The 24,432-nt window shown below is 39.5% G+C and overlaps 1 protein-coding gene across 1 annotated transcript in view; it reads right to left on the minus strand.

Annotated features, from left to right (window-relative positions):
• tafa3a (TAFA chemokine like family member 3a) overlaps positions 1 to 24,432 on the minus strand; it is a 189,288-nt gene that overhangs the window by 23,956 nt on the left and 140,900 nt on the right. Inside the window, exon 3 of the mRNA XM_088337273.1 lies at positions 3,545 to 3,694. Within this exon, the coding sequence (XP_088193399.1) occupies positions 3,545 to 3,694 (150 nt within the window). The remainder of the gene's footprint in view (positions 1 to 3,544; positions 3,695 to 24,432) is intronic.

Here is a 24,432-nt window from a genome sequence, read left to right on the forward strand (position 1 = left end):
CTAAGCTGCGCGCGTGCGCAATTGCGCACTGCTCGCACATTCTCAGCGCGCAAGAAAATCTAGCCAGCGCACAAAAATGAGGGCTCAAAATTACCTTTTAAGAAGCCACTTAAGTCAAAGTTACAGTGCATGAAGGTAAAAATACACGGGTAAATGGTTAAAGAAATACTAATAGTAATAATGTATTGATGTAGTGCCACTTGTATCCCTTGTGTCCCCAGTATCCAAATAGCTGGTTACATTTTTCATGTATTGCTATTATTATTAGGTATTAATTTTACTTATTAAGAGTTTTTTTACATGAAAAAAAAAAAATCATGTTGGGTTCTCCAATGTATATTAATAAATTTAGTGCTATAAAAAGTGGACCTAATTCATTACTGTGCTTTGGTTCTGAGATTTTCAAGACCAATTCGATAAATGGTTTATATATAGATTAAAAAATAAACATGTACTTGTAACTGTCAAGGTTGTTTATTCATAAATGCATTCTCTCTGTGCTATTCTAAAAATATGTCCATTTTTGTCATTATTTATTTTTGTCGGAATGCAATGAGCAAAGAGTTCGATTTCCTTTTTTTTTTATTATAAATCCAAAAACAGAAATAGCCCGGGTTATCTTTTTTATCCATGCAATGCTAAGGTATCGGATTCAGACTGCATTGGTAAATAAAAACGGCTCCTCTGCCCATTTTTAACCCAATGTGGCCCGCGACTCAAACTACAAAAACTACCCCTGCTAATAGCAATAGAAGGCTAATTTGCGACCAGACGATACGATCATCTAAAAGGTTCTGAATTATAACATTCTCCTTTATATAAAAATGTAAATATTGAATCTGCTCATAGAAAACAAAGCTGCAATTCTGACCTATTGTGTTTTCATTTTAATTGCTTCGTAATGAATACCAAGGGTTTAATTCCTTTATTTTGAGAAAAACAAAGGAACAAACATACTATTTAAATGTTTAGTTCACCTGTTTTTATCAAATAAGTCATTCAATGTCTGGTTTCTTTGCCCATATTAATCTTACTTTTGTCGGCCAGTGTTTTTATCTGCCTTACAGGTTAGCATCTCGGACTAGCCTTGTCACTGGAAGTGTAGCCTCTGGTGTTTTGCGTGAACCAATTTGCAAAGCAGCTAGCTGAGGACCTGCCTGTTTTGGAAACAAGAGACTCGAATGTATTTTTCCTCTTGCTTGGTTGTGCCTCCCACTTCTCTTTCTACTCTGGTCAAAGCCTGTTTGTGATGTTCTCTGAATGGAGTAGTACACACCATTGTAGGAGATCAGTTCAGATTATAGCAAATTATTGTATTGAATAGCTGTCATTCCTTAGAACAATAATAGACAGTTGAATATCACATGAAGGTTCTCTTTTTCTGGCTATTCTGAAAGTGTAATCATGCCCGCAAAGGGGATGCTCCAGATACTTTGCTAGCTCAAAGGAAGGTCAGTTTTGTAGCTTCTCTAAACAGCTAAACACTTTTCAGCTGTGGTAACATTATTGTGAATGGGTTTCCTAATCATCTGTTAGCCTTCTAACGCAGTTAGCAAACACAATGTTTGAACAATTTTAGAGATTTGGTTGCTGGAGATGGGCCTCACTACACCTTTGAACAAAAGGCAGTAGCTCAGGAGGTAGAGCGCTCGTCTTGGGATCAAGGGATTCCAGTTTGAATCCCGGCTCGTCCGTGTTACATGTCGAAGTGTCCTTGGGTAAGACACTGAACCCTTAATACCCCCAATAAGCAGGATAGCGCCTTACATGGCTCCAAGGCCGCTATTGGGAAATGTGGAGCACATTGTAAAGCGCTTTGGGAAGTAAGAACATTTTTTTGGGGGGGGCGGCAGTGGCTCAGGAGGTAGAGCGCTCGTCTTGGGATCAAGAGATCGCAGTTCGAATCCCGGCTCCTCCGTGTTACATGTCGAAGTCTCCTTGGGTAGGACACTGAACCCCTAATGCCCCCAATAAGCAGGTTAGCGCCTTACATGGCTGCACGGCCGCTATTGGGAAAATGTAAAGCACACTGTAAAGTGCTTTGGGAAGTCTTGACTTGAAAAGCACTATATAAATGCAGATCATTTCATTTCATTTAAAGTCACTGCAATAAAAACAGACATTTCCGGCTCAATTAGTCTTTTACCACTTTAACGATATATGGGATATATTTCTGACCAGTTTTTTGTTAAAAATATAGGGCTTCTCCTTAAAAAAAAGGTTCTAAGTGACCCAAAACTATTGAATTAGAATGTAACTCTGTATTGAATTGACAACCTTTTTCAATACCTTTCTTGACAAACGAACAGGGTTGGGTAGGGTTACTTTAACTGGATTACTTTCAATTACTTTTGGATTACTCCAATACCAAATATGCAAATAAAAGACAAAAGAAACTAAATATGAATAAAATTACAAAACTTTGTGCAGGCTTGGGGAGTAACGGAATACACGGAACGGCAAAAGTGATGTTGGCAAGCTGTTTGGATTTATTTTCATTTTGTTTCTGTCGCATTTTATGTTCGTTTTGCCGGAGATCAAAGAGATCCAAGCCAGGAGAGAAAGCTTACCACGTGTTGTGAGTCATCATTTTATTCATATTTAGTTTCTTTTGTCTTTTAATGAGCATATTTGAGGCAGCACGGCGACGCAGTGGTTAGCACAAGTGCGGCACAGTTCATGTCATGGGAACCTCCTGTGTGGGTTCAAATCCAGCTTCAGACTTCCTGTGCGGAGTTTGCACGTTCTCCCCCGTACTTGCGTGGGTTTTCTCCAGGCACTCTGGTTTCCTCCCACATTCCAAAGACATGCATTCCAGGTGAATCGGCCGGTCCGAATTGTCCCTAGGTGTTAATGAGCGAGTGAGTTGTCTGTCCCCATGTTCCCTGCGATTGGCTGGCAACCAGTTCAGGGTGTCCCCTGCCCACTGCCCGATGATTGCTGGGATGGGCTCCAGCACCCCCGCGACCCTACTGAGGATAAGCGGTGCAGCTGATGAGATGAGATGAGATGAGATGAGCATATTTGGTATTGGAGTAATCCAAAAGTAATTGAAAGTAATCAAGTTAAAGTAACCCTACCCAACCCTGCAAACGAACCATCGGCAATGCATGGTGTCGCACATAAAACATTGACTTTTGTACAATATACCACTGTCTAAAAGTGCAGCCAGGGTTGTAAAGCAAAGAAATTGGCATTGGCTGCGAGCCTCTGCGGCTGTCAAAGGGCTTTCCAAAGTGACAAGATGAGTGTCAACGCAGAGGAAGATCCTGTCGGGTGAAACTTGAGCTACGGATTGATTCCGTTCCAACAGAGGCCAAAATTGACGTGATATTAAATGACCCAGCCTGGATGTTGTCTCCTCCGGTGGACAACTCCAGCTTCAACAGGCCAACTCTGAGTGAATCAACTGACTTGATCTCAATTTATGGCCCGCAGCCCAAATAATCAAATCAAACTGCTTGACTGCACCACCGTTTTTTCTCTGAGTTCTTTCTGACGCACATTTTTTGGACCGGAGTGAGAAGAAGAGGCTTGATTTTACCATCAACGCAAGATGGAGCAGCCCTCGTCGTTCCAGCCACTTGTCCGGGAAAGCAAGAGCATTTGACGGTCTGCGATCGCTCTTCGATCTTGTTCTTGTTGCAGCAGCGATGCGCGGCGATCACCTCGCAAGTTCCCGCCTTCACGTGAACTGGAAGAACAGCAGCAATAGTAGTTAGCATTTAAACCACCACAAACAGGCGGCCCGCGGGCCGGATCAGGCCCGCTAAGCGATTGAAGAAGTGCAAGAGAAAAATGAGCTGCAGGTTGAAATATGTCAACTTGATGTTGCCAAAGCCAGGTGCCTTGAACAAAGACACTGTACTTTTATTTCTTTCTCTCTCTATCTCTTTTTTTCCACATCTTTTCTCCCACTCTGTCTCTGTCTCTTTCACTCTCTGTGTCTCTCTTTTTCTCTTCCTTTGTTGCTCTTTGTCTGTTGCTCTCTCTGTGTCTTTTTAACTTCTTTTGCTCTAACTTCCTTTTTTTCCTTTTCTCTTTCTCTCTTCCTACCCTTTGCACTTTCTTTTCTCTTTTCTCTCCTTCTGTCTTTCTATCTCTCTTTTGATTTCTTTATTCCTCTCCATTTCTTTTCCCCCTCTCTTGTGACTTTTTATCGCTTTTGTTTCTCACACTCTCTCCCTCTCTCTCTTTTTCTTTCTTTGTCCCGCCCCTCTCTCCTTTTCCCTCCCTCTTTCTCTTATTTCTTTATCTCTCTTTTTTCCCCTTTATTCTACTAGTCCGGCCCCCAACAGAATGTTTGTTCTATCGTGTGGCCCCCGAGTTAAAATGAGTTTGACACCCCTGATTTGAACTAAAGGTCCTACTATTTTACCAACTGTAACTTTTAAACCCTTACGTTTTACAAGTCTTGTTTTTTTTGCCAAATAATGTGATTTGTTTGAACAATTACCAATCCAGCAAAAAATATTATTAAGAGAAATGACAAGGTTCCATCATAAAAATGTCTATATCTGGTTGAAAAGTTAAAGGTTAAAAAAAAAGCATATTTCATGTGTAAAAAATACGTCTTTAAACTCTAAATTTGGACCACAATGGATAAAGTAAACAAAAAAAAACATTTACATATTAATATAGTATTTTATTTCACAAAATGTATTCAGACTAAATCAAATAGTAAAATGTGTAATATTAGTGCAGTGGAACCTCGGTTTTCGAACCCCTCTCAGTTCGAACAAATCGGAGTCCGACCAAAAATTTAGATAATTTTTTGTTTCGCTGTTCGGTCAAAAAATCGGAGTTCGAACGCCGGTAATGCGTGAGTGCGTACGCTAGGGTGCCATGCTGAGCGGCGTACGGGTGTTTTAGCCCCTTATTATGCCTCCGAAGAAAGTCAGTGCAAGCAGCAAAGTTGCTACAGGTGAAAAAAGAAAAGTAGTGCGTACAACTATTGCATTTAAGAAATAAATAATAGCAAAATATGAAGGAGGTGTGGAAGTGTCTGATCTTGCTAGGGAATACAGCATGGCTTCTGCTGACCACCACAAAGGTAAGAAATCCTATTCATAATTATTTCCTTTATCCTTTTTTTTTGTACACATTCATGTTAGCGTAATATCTCGTACGACGAGCCTGGGTTAGCTTTGTGTGGGTGTTGGAACGGAGCCCAACTTTCAGGGTGTTGGAACGGAGCCCCCTTTCCAATGAACCGCTCACCACTTGTTTTGGAGACCCGGGTGCTAAATGACTTGTAAACCACCTGATTTTTTTTATTTTTACACATTCATGTTAGCATAATCTTTCGTACGGAAGATTACGATAACGCGGACGTACGATTAGCCTGGGTTAGCTTTATGTTTACGTTAAACATTCAAGGTAAACATTCAGGGTGTTGGAACGGATTAAAACGATTATTTTTAATGGGAAAAATGATTTCGGTGATCGAACAAATCGGTTTTCGAACAGGGTTCTGGAACGGATTATGGTCGAGAACCGAGGTTCCACTTTTCAAAGTAATGGTAGTCGTTGTTTCAATAGCAGAAAGACCGTCATTTTATTAATGTACAAAGCATGTTACTGCATGTTAAACTTCTTGTTCTATGGTTTTTATTGGTGAAAACAGTACAAGTAACACATGTAACAGCAAAAATTGCATTTGCATTTTCGATGATGAGGGTAAGTTCACATACGTAGCATCTACGCGTATGTCAAGCTTCTTTATCTATTGTGTTTTTATAAGCGGTTGTGACTTGGATCTTCCTCAACACCACATGGCTTATTCTTACTTTTTTCTGCGCCTCTGGTGGCCATTGATACATTAGCCGAAACTCTGCAGAAGCTGCACGGTTGAGTCAGCTATAAGGAGGAAGGTGAAGATGGTTTACCGTGACTTCTACAAGTACCGTACATTTTCTTTAACAGGCCCGTTCACTGTGTTGCGAGCATGTTCCTAGTAGCGTTTTGCTACCTTTCACTGGCACGGTTTGGGTTGAAAGTTGTAATATTATTATTATTAAAGCTTTGAAAACTCTCTCGGTATACCGTCTTTCTTTGTAAATATGTGTAACCATCTATAATATGTATTTGCCACTGTATATTTTTGTAATGTATTTATTTGTATTTATTTTGGACACTTATTCTGATAAGTCTTGCGCTGAACAATTAAAAAGAAGGGGCTTAACAGACGGGAAGTGGGGACCGGTAAAGGTGAGTGTTTGTAGACACGGCAGACAATAGTGGATAGATATTTTTCCCACCCTTACCTTTGGAAATATACACTTTTTTTTTCCTAGGATTACTTTTAACGGGACTCAGACTCTGCAGGTCTGCTTTAAATCTTAACTACCGGTTAATCTTTCATGTGTAAAACGGTTGAAATTGTGTGACAAAAGGTGCAGCTTATAGACAGGAAATTGTTTGTGTTGCTGGATTTGTCATATGTTTTGGCGGCAGTAGCTCAGGAGGTAGAGCGCTCGTCTTGGGATCAAAGGATCGCAGTTCGAATCCCGGCTCCTCCGTGTTACATGTCGAAGTGTCCTTGGGTAAGACACTGAACCCCTAATACCCCCAATTAACAGGTTAGCGTCTTACATGGCTGTAATACAAGGCTGCTATTGGGAAATGTGGAGCACATTGTAAAGCGCTTTGTGAAGTCATTGACTTGAAAAGCGCTATATAAATGCAGATCATTTCATCATTTTTAGAACACAAATACATATTTTTTAGACAAATCTCCCCTCATATAAGTCTTGGGTAAAATCAAGTATTGGGCAGCACGGTGGAGCGGTGGTTAGCGCGTGTGCGGCACAGTTCTGAGGTCATGGGTTCAGATCCAGTTAAGAACCTTCCTGTGCGGAGTTTGCATGTTCTCCCAATACTTGCGTGGGTTTCCTCCGGGCACTCCGGTTTCCTCCCACATTCCAAAAACATGCGTGTCAGGTTAATTGGCCGGTCAAAATTGTCCCTAGGTGTGAATGAGTGACCAATTTGTCTGTCCCTGTGTGCCCTGCGACTGGATGGCAACCAGGTAGAGCGCTCTCCTTGGGATCAAGGGATCCCAGTTCGAATCCCGGCTTGTCCGTGTTACATGTCGAAGTGTCCTTGGGTAAGACAGTGAACCCTTAATACCCCCAATAAGCAGGTTAGCGTCTTACATGGCTGCAATACAAGGCCGCTATTGGGAAATGTGGAGCACATTGTAAAGCGCTTTGGGAAGTCATTAACTTGAAAAGCGCTATATAAATGCAGATTATTTCATTTCATTCTGAAACAACTCCTTGGTAAGCATCAACAATTGACAGTATATTTTCGAGAAGCCACGATTACAACTGCCACCCGGTTCAATTGATTTTAAATGTACCATATTCAACCCAGGAAACCAAGATTTGTGTTCCCTATGTTGGCTTATAAGGTACGATTATTCTACCAGAGTGCCTCTGTTATCATATCACACAGAGACACTGACCGAGCAACAGTGTTTGGCCGCCACAAAAAAGCTCAAGCTCATCTCCCACATGACTGTGCAATGCTTCCATTGTTGAGTACCCAGAATCTTGCTCAGCGAGCTATCATGTATTATGCATGGGCACCTGAGGAGTTCACACGCCGCACCACAAACACACGTCCAGGAAATGTTCAATACAATTGCACCGTCGAGGAGCTATTTGTCTGTCGGCAACCAGCTGCTTCAACTTTAATCTGCCGTCATGGGCCGAGGGAAGGTCGAGCAGCCGAACCTTGGCTGAGCCCCTCAACCCCCCTTGTGGTATTAAGGGGTCCTGAGAGGACCTCGGAGTAATGTCGGTGTACAATCTTGCCGCACACTTCACAAACAAATCCAGGTCATCCCCCATGCCGAACAACCCGGTTCAGCCTACTTGGCGTGAAATTCTTGCGCACCAGGTATTCCAATGCACAGGCACCCCTTTTACAGCAGTGTTTCTCAAGCGGTAGACAAGTGTGCAGTGAAATTGTGTCTGGTGTGCCACAGGAAATCGCCAAATTTTACCTACCGTAAATTCCAGACAATAAGCCGCTACTTTTTTCCCAAAAGTTCAACCCTGCGGCTTATTCAGTGATGCGGCCAATTTATGTCATTTTTCTAACCGCCGCCAGCGGCGCCTGAGATCAAGGCACACGACACAGCTTACAAGCTAAACGCAATCGAACAGTCCGATAAAGAACGAAACAAAGCTACTGCACGTAAAATTTGCTTTGCCAGCGTGTTGCTAGCGTTCTTTTGAATAAGGGAGCGTGGGACTTTGTCTATATGACAAGGTCTCATTCCCTTCTCTAGGGAAGGTGACCTTGATGGCATCAGTTATAGGAAGGAAGGTGAAGATGGTTTACCGTGACTTCTACAAGTACCGTACATTTTCTTTAACAGGCCCGTTTACTGCGTTGCGAGCATGTTCCTAGTAGCGTTTTGCTACCCTTCACAGGCACGGTTTGGGATGAAAGTTAAAATATTATTATTAAAGCTTTGAAAACTCTCTCGGTGTACCGTCTTTCTTTGTAAATATGTGTAACCAAACACATTTTTAGAGATGGGCAGTTAAAAAAAGTGACCTTGTTGCTTAGTTTTACTCTTGAATGGATGGTAAGAAACTTTGAAGAGTTTATTCCCCGACGTTTGTTGAGTTTAAGCCAAGGGTGGGAGGCTCTTGGAATAATACAGTGCAGTTTCCCACTACCCTTAACAACCATAATCATGATACAAATAAATCAAAGAAAATTGTTTTCTTTGTCTCTCCTTGTTTTAATGATCCAAGCACGGCAGTTTGAGTTGGTGCCAAATGGCTTGGCTTCAGTACCGTCTGACTGCAGCACTTTCTCCAGAGCTTGTGAGTAATTCAAATGTTCTTTTAAGGTGAAACTCTCTGTGGCATTGCAAGATTTGATTTAATTACAGTGAGTTTTTTTGGGGGGGCTGGGATGATTGGATTGTGATCGTCTTCATCTAAATTAACATTACCATCCCCTTAGTGTCCTTCTGTGTCAGTTAGACCAAGTTTATTTTCAATGATGTGTGGAATGAAATATCAATACTGCTGTTTTATATTCATTGCATCGCAAGCACTTTTTGACCGTTGGCACAACAGGGTAAAAACAATTAAAAATAAAAATTTACTTTCTAAATATAATTCAATAAAATGTTGTTCTTTCAGAGGAGAGTTAATTGTATGTATAAAGGTTTTCAATCTTGATCTTGATTTGAAACCAAGATCTTCTGTCTCCCGTTTATTCGCCAATGGTATAATCTTAGTCACCTTAAAACATTTCGATCCGATCGATACATTGCCGTACACATTCAGACAATAGGCTAAGCACCTTTTCACCTCATTATCAAACCTGTTGGTGCAAAATAACTAAATAAGAGGAAGTCAGACAAAGTGTCCTTGGTGTGATTATCTTTCAGCTATTGGCATGCCTCTAGTCAAAGTTAATTTGCTCGGAGACAAAGTTGCACGGAGAGAATATCCTAATGGTGTTCGAGAGAGTGAAAGCACGCTGACAAAACAGAGATGAGCGGTCACACCCCGGGAATTATGGAAAAGGAAAATAAAGATTTACCGTAAATTCCGGACTATAGGCCACTACTTTTTTCCCTAACTTTCAACCCTGCGGCTTATTCAGTGATGCGGCCAATTTATGTCATTTTTCTAACGGCCGCCAGCGGCGCTCGCGTGTTGCTACCATTAACTGCCTCGTCAAAGCTATATTATTATCATTAAAGCTTTGAAAACTCTCTCGGTGTACCGTCTGTCTTTTGTAAATATGTATAACCCATGTATAATATGTATTTGCAACTGTATATTTTTGTAATGTATTTATTTGTATTTATCTTAGACACTTATTCTGATATGTTTTATTTTTTTACATTTTCGTTTGGTTGGCCGGATAGAAAAGGCTAACAGATGACATTGTCATGTCCTGCACGGTTGTCATGGCGCCCAGCTGGCCCCGCCCCTTGACACTGGCTAAGACGCATTGGACTGATTGCTCGTGGAGCACTTAAGCGCGCTCATTTGTACTGTGCCTTGCTGGAACGTTTGTTAAACCTGGTTAAACTCCGTGATACTTCTGTGAGACTTCTGTTAAAATCTGTTAAATGCCTAGTTCTGTGAATCTGCCCGTATTTGATCCTGTTTTGTTTTTGGTCTGTTTTTTGTTTTTGACAACTTTTCTTTTGTTTGGATTTCTAATCCACTCCGTGACCATTGATCCCCGGATCGAGTGTGCGCACCCTCCTCATCCTTCCCTCAATAAATTGTGAGTACGTCTACGCAAATGGGTCCTTTTTTCCTGTTTCCCGCTCCGCTTTCTTGACAGACATGTTGCCCACAGGCTGTAGTTTGCTCACCCCTACAACAGTAGCAATATGGTATCAAGTATTTTTTTTGAATTCTTATTTTGTTTGAAATGAAATGATCTGCATTTATATAGCGCTTTTCAAGTCAATGACTCGCTTTACAATGTGCTCCACATTTCCCAATAGCGGCCTTGCAGCCATGTGAGGCGCTAACCTGCTTATTGGGGGTATTAGGGGTTCAGTGTCTTACCCAAGGACACTTCGACATGTAACACGGACGAGCCGGGATTCGAACTGGGATCCCTTGATCCCAAGACGAGCTCTACCTCCTGAGCTACTGCCGCCCCTGTTTAATGAATGAATTTGTCAGGAGGCGCTGAATAATCTAAACTGTCCCTTTAAGTTTATTTATATGTTTGATCAAGTATTTGAAAAGTGCATTATAGAGGATGTGACGGTTTGCTTGTAATTGTCACTGGTGGCTTGAAGCTTATTAAGAAGCTTAAATGCAACTTCTCCATCAGATCTTGTGCACACAGCAAATACAATAACTTAGAGTTTTTTTTCCGTTTTTTTATTTCATATTGTCCAAATTAGGGGTGGGCAAATAAATCCAAATATAAATATTATCAATAACAAGCAAGTGCTTGGATCGGATTGATACTATTGCAGGGTTGGGTAGGGTTACTTTAACTGGATTACTTTTAATTACTTTTGGATTACTCTAATACCAAATATGCTAATAAAAGACAAAAGAAACTAAATATGAATACAATTTTTAAATTTTGTGCAGGCTTGGGGAGTAACGGAATACATGGAACGGCAAAAATGATGTTGGCAAGCTGTTTGGATTCATTATCATTTTGTTTCTGTCGCATTTTATGTTCGTTTTGCCGGAGATCAAAGCCATGAGAGAAAGCTTACCACGTGTTGTGAGTCATCATTTCATTCATATTTAGTTTCTTTTGTCTTTTATCAGCATATTTGGTATTGGAGTAATCCAAAAGTAATTAAAAGTAATCCAGTTAAAGTAACCCTACCCAACCCTGTACTATTGTCCTGGGATCAATGCTTCCGATCTCCACGAATTTCCTTAAGGCAGCGCTCCTTTTTTATTTTTTTTGAGTCCAGCCCTTTCTCCCACACTCAGTACCCACAGACACTTAGTTTATGCCTGAATGTATAACTGATCGACACATTTTTAGCACCTCTCTCCACCTGGTCTGCCGCTGCATCCTGCCTGCCAGGCAGAAGAGGCCAAAATCTATGCCACCCCCTAGCAGAAGCTACAAATGAAAGAGACAAATAACGCAGGGATTCAAGGTGTCATTTGTGTGTTAAAGTGGTCTGCTACTGTGGCAGCACCAAAAAAAAAACATAAACATGTGGAAAAAGCTCATCCTGCAGTGAGCAGTGAGCTGCAACCAAAATAGAATAGAATAGAATAGAATATACCTTTATTGTCATTGTTACAAATGGGCTAACATATTGTGACAACGAAATTGGGCATGACACTCCAGTTTTACACATAGTGAGGGTATGAGCAAGAAGATAAAGGAACAGAGAAGATAATGTTATAAAACAAGGGGAATAAGGCTATAGTTATAATTTACATGGTATTTACACAACAATGTCAGCATGTGGGATGTTACATACAGGGTTGTCGTGATAACGTTGTATCGTAACGGTTGTGCAATATTGCATTTGGTGCAAAGTCATCATGGTGCAAAAATAGTCCGCATATACATTGGTGCAAGCATAGACATCATAGTGCAAAAAAAGGAAATGGTCAGACATTGTGCAATTTGAGCATTAAACGTAGTGCAGTCGACATGTGCAAGAACAAGACTTGAGTAACATTATATTCGTATGAGGTAGTGTTGGGACGAGTTTTCAGTTTTTGTGCGGTGTCTGTTGAGCAGTGAACAAACATAGTTCAAAATGCCAACGTGTGACGGTTTCTGAACAAAAACCTGTAAATATGACGCCACTATGGCAACAGAGCCATTGAGAGACAATTGATAATCTATTTGCTATGCTAAATTAATTTTCAAATTATTGGGCAGTACTTTGGGTCGGCACGGCGGTTGAGTGGTTAGAACGTCAGCCCCACAGCTCCGAGGTCCCGGGTTCAAATCCTGCTACTGGCCTCCCTGTGTGGAGTTTGCATGTTCTCCCCCGTGTCTGTGTTTCCTCCCGGCAGATTGATTGGCTGGTCCAAGTTGTCCCCCAGGTATCAATGGACTTATAGACTGTCTGTCTCTGTGTGCCCTGCGACTGGCTGGCAGGGTGTCCCCTGCCCGAGGATAGCTGGGATGGGCTCCAGCACTCCCCGCAACCCTACTGAGGATAAGGGATACTAATGTGAAGAAAATGGATGATGGCCATTACTTACTTACATTACTTTTACTTACTACTTACTACGATACCAACGTTATCACGACAACCCTGTATGTAACATCCCACATGCCGACATTTCTTGTGTAATAATAATAATAATATAAATACCATGTAAATTATAACTATAGCCTTATCCCCCTTGTCTTATAACATTATCTTCTCTGTTCCTTTATCTTCTTGCTCATACCTCACTATGAATGTGTAAAACTGGAGTGTCATGCCCAATTTCGTTGTCACAATATGTTAGCCCATTTGTAGCAATGACAATAAAGGTATATTCTATTCTATTCTATTCTATTCTACTTTGGTTGTCTTGTTGACATTGTCATATAGTGTTTGTATTGTCGTCAGATTGTTGCTGTTATGGTTTGACTCTACGTATTGGCTTTTGTTCTGAAAAAGTTGTGATACAAATATTTCTATTTTATCATACTTTTGAATTTTACAAGATAGCTATTGTCAGGAAACGGACCAGGAAGCAAAAAGTCGGAACTCATATGCGTAGACGATCTGTCACTTTAATTAGGAAAGAAAAAGTTGTCCAACACACCACCGGACCAAAAACAAAACAAAGCAGGTTCAAAGGCAGGCAAAATTACAATCTAGGCATTACTCAGGTCAAACAGGCATGAACAGGTTTTCCACAAGGTTAAGCAATGGTCTGGCCACGGGCAGTCTCAAAAGGAGCGTTTAAGTACTCCAATCAGTCCAATGCGTCTCAGCCGGTGTCAAGAGGCAGGGCCAGCTGGGCGCCATGACAACCGTGCAGGACATGACAGCTATTTCATAAAATCTGAAACATTTTTAGTGCCTAAAATCTCTATGCTATGTATAGCGAACAGATAAAGAAAGGGAAGGGTTTAATTATTCATGGGAATTTCTGCGCAAAAATAATTGGTATCCGATCAATATTAAACAATACTACCCTGTAGTTCCTTGGATCAAGTCCATACCAAAATTTGTATTCTTGCCCGCTCCTACTTAAAGAAAACAAATGTTTATTCAAGGTAAATATATAAACTTCCTCAAAATGTGAATGAATCCTAACTCAAAAACAATTCCACCATTTGTGGGACTCTGGACACACCAACGCCCACAAGTGGTGTCAAAGATTGCCATCTGGAGGTAAAAAGGGAGGGGTGAGTGGGTTGGTAATCAAAAATAATGTCTTCTCTCCGAGGTTATGGACTCTATGACCGGAGCTGAACCCAAGAACGAAAGAACCCGACACAGCAGGTTGGATTCAGATGCTAGTCATCCGACTGAAGAATTGTGCTGCTCGACAGAGGATGAACAATCTTTAAAAAAATATAAGAGATGTATTAGGATGTATGAAGACAAAGCTCTGTGGCGCTGCTTCGAATTTGTGAAGTCAAATAGCTCGTGGGAAGTACCATTTATTTAAATATTCACACATAAAATTCAAATCACTGAAGGCAAATTGAGGGGGCGAAAGAACGGCTGAAAATGTGAATAAGATGAATGTTGTGTTTAAGAAAAATGCTATTTGTATTTGGTTTTGTTTTAAGAGCTGTGGATTTATTTTTGGTCAAAGAAATGAAAATCGAGTTTGAGTGAGGCTTTATTTTTTTTTGTATTCATTTGTTCAGGCAGTATAAACCATAAACATGATATATACAAGAAATCATTTGACACGCGAACACTCAATAATTATAAAATAATATATTAAAAAGAATAAAATAGTATAAAAGATATTGTAGTGTATAATACAAGGTAATTATATAGAATAGTTTAAAAAGAAAGAATATGCAAATAACAAGACTAGAGTAGAATAGGTCGGAGGAACGCCGTTGGCATAATAATACTATTCATAATAACCTAAATCAATTCCCGTTGAACATACGGATAGCGGAAGGATAAAAACTATCTTTAAGACGTGAAGTCTTGCTCGCAATGGAGCGAAGACGGCGACCTGACGGCAGGTAATCAAAGTACCTGCGAGCAGGGTGACTGGGATCGTCTATAATTTTCAGTGTCCATTTTCTAGTTCGATCGATGTAGATACTTTGCAGGGACGGGAGGCCAGTACCTATTATTTCCTCTGCCGTCCTCACTACTGATCCCATTTTTGACAATTCTTTCTCATTGACACGACCAAACCAAACTGTGATTGACCTAGTTAAAACGGAATCAATTATAGCACGATAAAAATTGACTAGAATGGATTGACGGACTCCGAAAGATTCGAGTTGACAAAGGAAGGAGAGCCTTTGTCTGGCTGACTTTAGAATATCAGTAGCATTGACAGTCCATGTGAGGTCAGCTGACGAGTAAGTACCCAGAAAATTGAATGAATGGACCAGTTCAACCTCACTACCATTAATTGACAGTGGCACATGCGGGGGAGGCTTAGTACGGAAATCTATTATCATCTCCTTAGTTTTACCTACATTCAATAACTTCATCAATCAAAGTGAGCAGCTAGTGGTCAGAAATGGTTCTACAAGGACTAATCAAAAGAACTCCTGAAGGCATTGCAACCCTGACCACCTTGAGAACCTAACTTCAAGCAGACCAACCTAGAGAGAAACCTGCAGGAAAGAGGGCAAGACCCTGCAGTGACATTGGCAGGCAAAAAATAACCTCCCTCACATATCAGGACATGCCTACTCTACAGTGCATCCGGAAAGTATCCACAGCGCTTCACTTTTTCCACATTTTGTTATGTTACAGCCTCATTCCAAATTGTATTAATTTAATCTCGTATCTCAAAATTCTACACAAAATACTCCATTATGACAATGTGAAAAAGTTTTTTTTTTACTTTTTTTGAATTTATTAAAAATAGAAAACTAAGAAATCACATTTACCTAAGTATTCACAGCCTTTGCCATGAAGCTCAAAATTGAGCTCAGGTGCATCTTTTTTCCACTGATCATCCTTGAGATCGTTCTACAGCTTAATTGGAGTCCACCTGCAGTAAATTCAGTTGATTGGACATGATTTGGAAAGGCACACACCTGTCTATATAAGGTCCCACAGTTGAGTGTGCATGTCAGAGCACAAACACCAAGCATAAAGTCAAAAGAACTGTCTGTAGACCTGCGAGACAGGATTGTCTTGAGGCACAAATCTGGGGAAGGATACAGAAAAAAATCTGCTGCTTTGAAGGTCCCAAAGGTGAAGGTGGTAGTTTTCAATTTTTAATAAATTCAAAAAAAGTTAAAAAAAAACATTTTCACATTGTCGTAATGGAGTATTTTGTGTAGAATTTTGAGGTAAGAGATTAAATCAATACAATTTGGAATGAGGCTGTAACATAACAAAATGTGGAAAAAGTGAAGCGCTGTGAATACTTTCCGGATGCACTGTATCTGTGGGAGAGTATTTAGCTCCAAAATTGGCCTCCAAAGCCAGATTTTGTGGCATCAACGTCTGAAACACTGACTATACACTAATAACTGTAACTAATGACTGTTTTTCAGTAACACACTTTACTTTGGTCTGTATATACACCGGGTTCATAATGGATACACTTGACCGGTTATCTGTTTGCCAAATAAACTTTTATGAGTCATTACAATGTCCCACACCATCTGTGGCTGATATGACTCATTTGTCCCATTCTATTTTTCACATGACCTTTCATAAAAGATGCATGCACGAGGAGCATATCCTCAAAGGCAACCTCTATAGAAATGGGATGGGTCGATGTGATGTTCAAGGACACTGACGGGGCACGGAAGAAGAGCGTTGTGAATGTGTGTTGTGACGACAGCTTTCGATTTGTTTGTTGCAGAGCCAAAAGACCTCATCATCTTGATGGTGAACAAATAAGCTGTTCACTCGCTATCAAGTGTGAGCGGAAAGCACAGGTGGAGGTGGGTGAAAGGTCCTCTTGCAGTGTGTGTATGTGTGCCTGCCAGTACGTGTGATCAATACCTTTCTATTAAAGCACTTAGGCCTGTCCTGAGTTAGAATCACATCAGCAAGAAGGAGATGGGACACAAAGAAAGGTGAAAGAACACTACACTCTAACGAGGACTGGCGTGAATCCCGTCGCCCTCTTAAGAAGATCAATCGCACTCTGCCGCTGCAAACTTCAAACGTCAATAGAAATGCATACTGAGATATTTATTTTTTCCCTCGTTTTAAACACTAACCTAACTAGGAAAGTAACGTATTCAAAGCTTGCTAACACAGATAAAAGGACTTTGACGGACAGGGTTGGGTAGGGTTACTTTAACTGGATTACTTTCAATTACTTTTGGATTACTCCAATACCAAATCTCATCTCATCTCATCAGCTGCACCGCTTATCCTCAGTAGGGTCGCGGGGGTGCTGGAGCCCATCCCAGCAATCATCGGGCAGTGGGCAGGGGACACCCTGAACTGGTTGCCAGCCAATCGCAGGGCACACGGGGACAGACAACTCACTCGATCAGTCACACCTAGGGACAATCTGGACCGGCCAATTCACCTGAAATGCATGTCTTTGGAATGTGGGAGGAAACCGGAGTGCCTGGAGGAAACCCACGCAAGCACGGGGAGAACATACAAACTCTGCACAGTAAGGCCAGGAGCTGGATTTGAACCCACGCAGGAGGTTCCCAAGACCTTAGAACTGTGCCGCACACGCGCTAACCACTGCGCCGCCGTGCTGCCCCCAATACCAAATATGCTAATAAAAGTCAAAAGAAACTAAATATGAATAGAATTATGACTCACAACACGTGGTAAGCTTTCTCTCCTGGCTTTGATCTCCGGCAAAACTAACGTAAAATGCGACAGAAACAAAATGAAAATAAATCCAAACAGCTTGCCAACATCATTTTTGCCGTTCCATGTATTCCCCAAGCCTGCACAAAATCTAGTCATTTTATTCATATTTAGTTTCTTTTGTCTTTTATTAGGGGCGGCAGTAGCTCAGGAGGTAGAGGTCTTGGGATCAAGGGATCCCAGTTCGAATCCCGGCTCGTCCGTGTTACATGTCAAAGTGTCCTTGGGTAAGACACTGAACCCCTAATTCACCCAATAAGCAGGTTAGCGTCTTACATGGCCCGCTATTGGGAAATGTGGAGCACATTGTAAAGCGCTTTGGGAAGTCATTGACTTGAAAAGCGCTATATAAATGCAGTTCATTTCATTCATTTCATATCAGCATATTTGGTATTGGAGTAATCCAAAAGTAATTGAAAGTAATCCAGTTAAAGTAACCGTACCCAACCCTGTTGACAAATAACCTGAAGCTAGCTATACCGGTAAATGATTGACAAGCAGTTTATCACCGGTGGATTGTCAATTCTTAGACTTTGACCTAAAGTCATAGAGGAAAGATGATAAAGCAATACCTCACCTGACATTATGGAAATGAAATATTGAAAATATATTAAATGGTAATTATGAATATTTAAAAAACATTTACTATTCAATATATGACTGTGGGCAGCACGGCGGCGCAGTGGTTAACGCGAGTGCGGCACAGTTCTGAGGTTAGGAGATCGAACCTCAAGTGTGGAGTTTACATGTTCTCCCGTTGCGTGGGTTTCCTCCGGGCACTCCAGGTTCCTCCCACATTCCAAAAACATGCATGTTAGTTTAATTGGCCGGTCCTAATTGTCCCTAGGTGTGAATGTGCGAGGGAATTGTCTGTCCCTGTGTGCCCTGGGATTGGCCGGCAACCAGTTCAGGGTGTTTCCTGCCCACTGCCCGAAGATAGCTGGGATGGGCTCCAGCACCCCCGCGACCCTACTGAGGATAAGCGGTGCAGATAATGGATGGATGGATGTATGTATGACTGTGTTTAGCACTTGCATATACAGAGTGAGGCACACAAATATCTTGCCTCATCGCAGTGGGCGATAGTGAGACCAACATTTCTTATGTGATGTACACCTAATCCCCAAACAATAGAATTAGTGAGAGTAATAACAAACCAACATAGAATTCATTCATAAGTAAGGGAAAACAATATAACAATATTTTCTATGCAACAGTGTATATTTTGCGTTCTTGCACTACCAATCAAATGATGAATGTGATGTAGGTTTTTTATAAATCTGAATTCAGACGCTTAATTTTAACATATGATCACTCATACAAAGAAAATGCAAAATTGAAAACTTGAGATTTTGCATTTGCATTTTTTGAAATTTGAAAATGAAAATTTAGAATATTAATTTAACATAATATTATTAAAAAATAAAACTTCAAGGATGAAGGAGGAAGTAATACAAACATATGCATGCTCCAGCAGTGAAGGATAGAATAGAATAGAATAGAATATGCCTTTTTTGTCATTTTTACAAAATGGGTTAACATATTGTGACAACGGAATTGGGCATGACACTCCAGTTTCACACATTCACAGTGAGGTAAAAAGCCAAGAAGATAAAGGAACAGAGAAGATAAGGTTATAAAACAAGAAGGATAAGGCTATAGTTATAATTTACACAATATTTACACAAGAAATGTCGGCATGTAGGATGTTAGGATGTATCATAATACAGTTGGTATCGTAAGGGTTGTGCAATTTTGCATTTGGTGCAAAAGTCATCATAGTGCAGAAAAAAAAGTCAACATATGCATTGGTGCAAACATAGTCATCAAAGTGCAGAAAAAAAAAAAAAAAAAGAAAGTTGGATGGAGTTGAAACTGATTTTTGAAGCAGACAAACTCACCACCTAATCATTAGCTCTACAAAATGTCCAGTTGGAAAAAAAAACAAAACAGAATAAATGAGATAATCATCTTTCCAAATTAAATGTTCTATTTAACAACATTTTACAATCTATTTCCGTATAACAAGAAATATATTTGAATATATTTTAAATGCACCAATTCGTGCCTGTAGAGCAAGACGATTATTCAACCTAATTTATATATATATTTTTTTTTTGTAAAAATAAACAGTTTCTGATTTTTAAATGTACTTTAAAAATTGTTTGGGGGAGAATAGGGAAAAGGCTAACTTTTGTATGTACCAGTATCTACTAGTGATCATGTAATTATTATATACATGTGTATATGTTTGTGTGTGCATTGCCAACTGCCGAATCCGATCCATTTGGGTCATTTGGGTCATTTTAAATATTTCTTAGTTGATTTAAAGAATGATTTTCCAAAAATATATACTTAGAGTAAGCAGACTTATCTGTTACCTGCCTCATCTGATCATTTTATTTAATACATTTTATTTTCTTATCTTGGGGAAAAAAATGCTTTAAAATGGACAGGCAAATTTTCCTCCCATGCATTATTTGCAAATTCAGTACCAAATGAATTAATCAACAAAACATGTGTACCGTAAATTCCGGACTATAAGCCGCTACTTTTTTCCCAAACGTTCAAGTTATATTATTATTATTAAAGCTTTGAAAACTCTCTCGGTGTACCGTCTTTCTTTGTAAATATGTGTAACCATGTATAATATGTATTTGCAACTGTATATTTTTGTAATGTATTTATTTGTATTTATTATGGACACTTATTCTGATAAGTATTACACTGACCAATTAAAAAAAAGGGGCGTAACAGACGCAGGGGATGACGGGAAGTGGGAACCGGTAAAGGTGAGTGTTTGTGGACACGGCAGACAATAGTGGATATATATTTTTCCCACCCTTACCTTTGGAAATATACGATTATTTTCCTTGGATTACTTTTAACGGGACCCGGACTGTGCAGGTCTGCATAAAATCTCAAGTACCGGTATCATTTCCCGTTATTTTGCCGGCTGTGGTTTTAGAACTGTGTACTTTATGTCCAATATGTTTGATTTTCGAGAAGGTTTGTTCAAACCTCACTTTGTGTTTGCTGTTAAAAACGTAATAATGGAATATAATATTGTGAATGTGCTTAATTGCTGTTGAGATTGTCATGATTGTTTTCTGTTTTTAGTGTCAATAAATTTGTTCAAACCAAAAAAGTAATAACATCATATTGTAACATAATATTGTGAATGTGCTTGATTGCTGTTGTGATTGTCATGATTGTTTTTCTTGTTATTAGTGTCAATAAATTTGTTCAAACCAAAAAAAAAGTTAAAATCGCGGGACTCAAAGTAGGGTTTGGGTCAATTTTGTGATTGTGTTACATGTTTTAATGTAGGCGCATGCGGCTTATATAGAGGTGCGGCTTGTGTAAGTACAAGAGCAGTCATCCTCTTAAAATGTGGTGGGTGCGGCCTATAATCAGGTGCGCTCTAGAGTCCGGAATTTACGGTAATTATTTGAAACCGAAGCAGACAGAAAGTCAAACTGAAGGAAAATAATACTTACTTTTTTTCTTGTTCACTTTTTTATACAGTGCCTGTCACGCATCTACAAAACTAACACGATATAACAAGAAAGACAAGGTGAAAAAAGCCGTTTGTTTACATAATCTTCTGGGTGAATAATGCTTTTGCTAGGGAATTTATTTCCATCATGCATTTGTTTGGTCTTTTTTGGGGCTGTCATGAAATGAGACATGCATTCAAATCCAGCAGAGATAAGAAAACAAGAGTAGCATCATTCCAGTTTTATCCACACATCCCTCCATAGTGCAACCTAAACATTTGTCTTTGTCTTTCCGAAACCACACATGCATTCCAATTAGGATGCGATTTGTCGCAACGGACAATAAATCAGAGTCCAGGCCCTCGACTGCGGGGGCACTACGTCCTCGGTATCATTACATTGCAGTCGCCTAGCTTCCTTTGTCTGTGCGACTGCCCTAATCACAAGGGTTGTAATCAAACAATTGATTTAAAATGCAGTTGGGGATGCTTCGCTAACAAGCGCCACCCGATTGTCAGCCACATGACCGAATCCGTCAGCCTTACCTGCCCACTCGGGGAAAAGGGACGACCGCAGAATGGCAAAATAATGGTGGCCTGTCGCAGACGCCGACCGAGACCTCATTTAGTGGAGAACCATGCACGGGGGAGACAATCCTGTAAAACAACTCAATGCCCGACTCCAATTTGGAAACAACAATGTTGAGGCTCAAGTTGACCTCTTTGAAGTTGACGGCCACCAGGGTTGGGTAGGGTTACTTTAACTGGATTACTTTCAATTACTTTTGGATTACTCCAATTCCAAATATGCTAATAAAAGACAAAATAAACTAAAGATGAATAAAATGATGACTAACAACACATGGTAAGCTTTCTATCCTGGCTTGGATCTCTTTAAACTCCGGCAAAACTTACATCAAATACGACAGAAACAAAATGAAAATAAATCCAAACAGCTTGCCAACTTTTTTTTTCCGTTACTCCCTAAACCTGCACTAAATTTAGTACCGTAAATTCCAGACTATAGAGTGCACCCGATTATAAGCCGCACCCACCACATTTTAGGAGGAAAACCGATTTTGTACATACACAAGCCGCACCTGTATATAAGCCGCATGCGCCCACATTTAATCGAGTAACACAAACTAAAAAATTAACCCAAACCCGACTTCAAGTCCCGCGATTGAAACTAAATGCCCTTCATTAAAGTCCACAGTCCAAAAATCACAGCTGGCAAAATGAACGGAAAATGATACCGGTACATAAGGTTTGATGCAGACCTGCAGATTCCGGGTCCCATTGAAAGTAATCCAAGGAAAAAAGTGTATATTTCCAAAGGTTGGGTGGGAAAAATATATCAGATGAACACATTTACTCACGCAACTCCTTTTTTTTAACCAACCTTTTACCCCCTCTTCTTTCCTTGTCTGTCCCTCACCTTTAGCGGTCCCCACTTAAACTCGGCACCCTGCGTTTGTTCCGCCCCTCGTTTTTCGTTCATCCGTGCAAAACATATCAGAATAAGTGTCTAAAATAAATACAAATAAATACATTGCAAAAATATACAGTTGCAAATACATATTATACATGGGTTACACATATTTACAAAGAAAGACTGTACACCGAGAGAGTTTTCAAAGCTTTAATAATAATAATATAGCTTTGACAGGGCAGTTAATGGTAGCAACACTCGAGCGCCACTAGCGGCCGTTAGAAAAATTACATAAATTGGCCACATCACTGAATAAGCCGCAGGGTTGAAAGTTAGGGAAAAAAGTAGTGCCTTATAGTCCGGAATTTACGGTAATTTTATTCATATTTAGTTTATTTTGTCTTTTATTAGCATATTTGGTATTGGACTAATCCAAAAGTCTCATGACCTCAGAACTGTGCGGCACACGCGCTAACCACTGCGTCGCCATGCGAAATGTGGTAATATGGCCCAAAAATCTTGGGAGGGGGCAATACTTTTGCTAAGCACAGTAGAGGAGCGAAGTATAGATCATAGGACAATCGTATCGATCCATGTGCTTAGTGTCAATAATATATCTATATTTGTATCGATCTGTTCACCCCTATTCCTGGGACACCAACTTCTAAAAATGTCACATCTGGCTAATTTTTAAACTTTTTACTCACTCCCTTGCTTACAAAATTGTTTTGTAATTCATTCTGACCCATGATGACATTTGGAACTTAACCTAAATGGCTTTTGGGTTTTTGCTCTAACGGAAAAATACAGAATCAATCCCCCTTTTTAAAAACTAATTATGGTTAGTCTTGTGGTAGGTCAAACTGACCTCTAAACAATTTAGTGATTTAATGGGTAAACAAACCCTGCTTCGTTTTAGGGACATGACTTTGGAACATATTTGCTCATTTCTTATCAATTACAATTCTGCCTTTTACCAATGAATGAATGAATTCATGGAGATGAATGAATGAATGGCCTTTTTTGACATATACAATTGTACAACGAAATTGTGTTCCAAAATAATCCTTTTTCACTTGTCAAAGTGACCACGAGCAATTTTTAATGGAGTAAAATAATAAATGTAACCTTTTTGGCTTAATGATTTTCGATATAACATATGTTAGTTTCTATTAGTTACAGATTTTTTGGTTTTTTGGTTTGAACAATTTATTGACACTATTAACAGCAAATAAACAATGTGAGATTTGAACAATTTTCCTCGACAATCTTAACAGCAATTAAGCATATTCACAATTTCGTTATTCACAATTTCGTTATATCCGACAATATGACGTTTCAACAATTTTTTCAACATTTTTAACAGCAATTAAACACACAATTCCATTATATCATATCCAAACAACATGAGTTTTTATCGACACTTTTAACAGCAATTAAATACTTCTTTTTGGTTTTTTTGTTTTTTAGCAAATAAACAATGTGAAGTTTGAACAATTTTTCTCGACAATCTCAACAGTAATTAAGCATATTCACAATTTCATTACGTGCAATAGCATGCAATGACAAAAAAACGTCTTACCATATGGCTACCGTACAATGCTTATGGATTTGTCAATACTGAACCCAGTACTGGTATTGACAAAGTATTATTTCAATGTATTGACACTAGCATTGGACATTACACATTCATTTAAAAATGAAATTGTGTGTGGGTAGGAGAGTACTTAGCAAAAGGATCAGTATTGGTGGCTCTGTTTATTCTTTTAGATATTTCCTATATTATATGTCAGCAACATGTGATTAGGAGACCCAGGTGAGACTGTCATGTATATATATATATATATATATATATATATATATATATATATATATATATATATATATATATATATATATATATATATATATATATATATATATACTTGCATTATACGTTTACATCTATTCATCTTGAAAAAGTAGTGAAAAGCTGAAAAAAAACAAAGGAAGATAAAAAAGAAGGAAAAATTTAGAAAAAAGCCTAGAAAAAAAGAAAAGAAAGAA

This window comes from Urocampus carinirostris, chromosome 6, assembly GCF_059441175.1.
Source record: "Urocampus carinirostris isolate Australia breed hairy pipefish chromosome 6, RoL_Ucar_1.0, whole genome shotgun sequence".
Lineage (NCBI taxonomy): Eukaryota > Metazoa > Chordata > Actinopteri > Syngnathiformes > Syngnathidae > Urocampus > Urocampus carinirostris.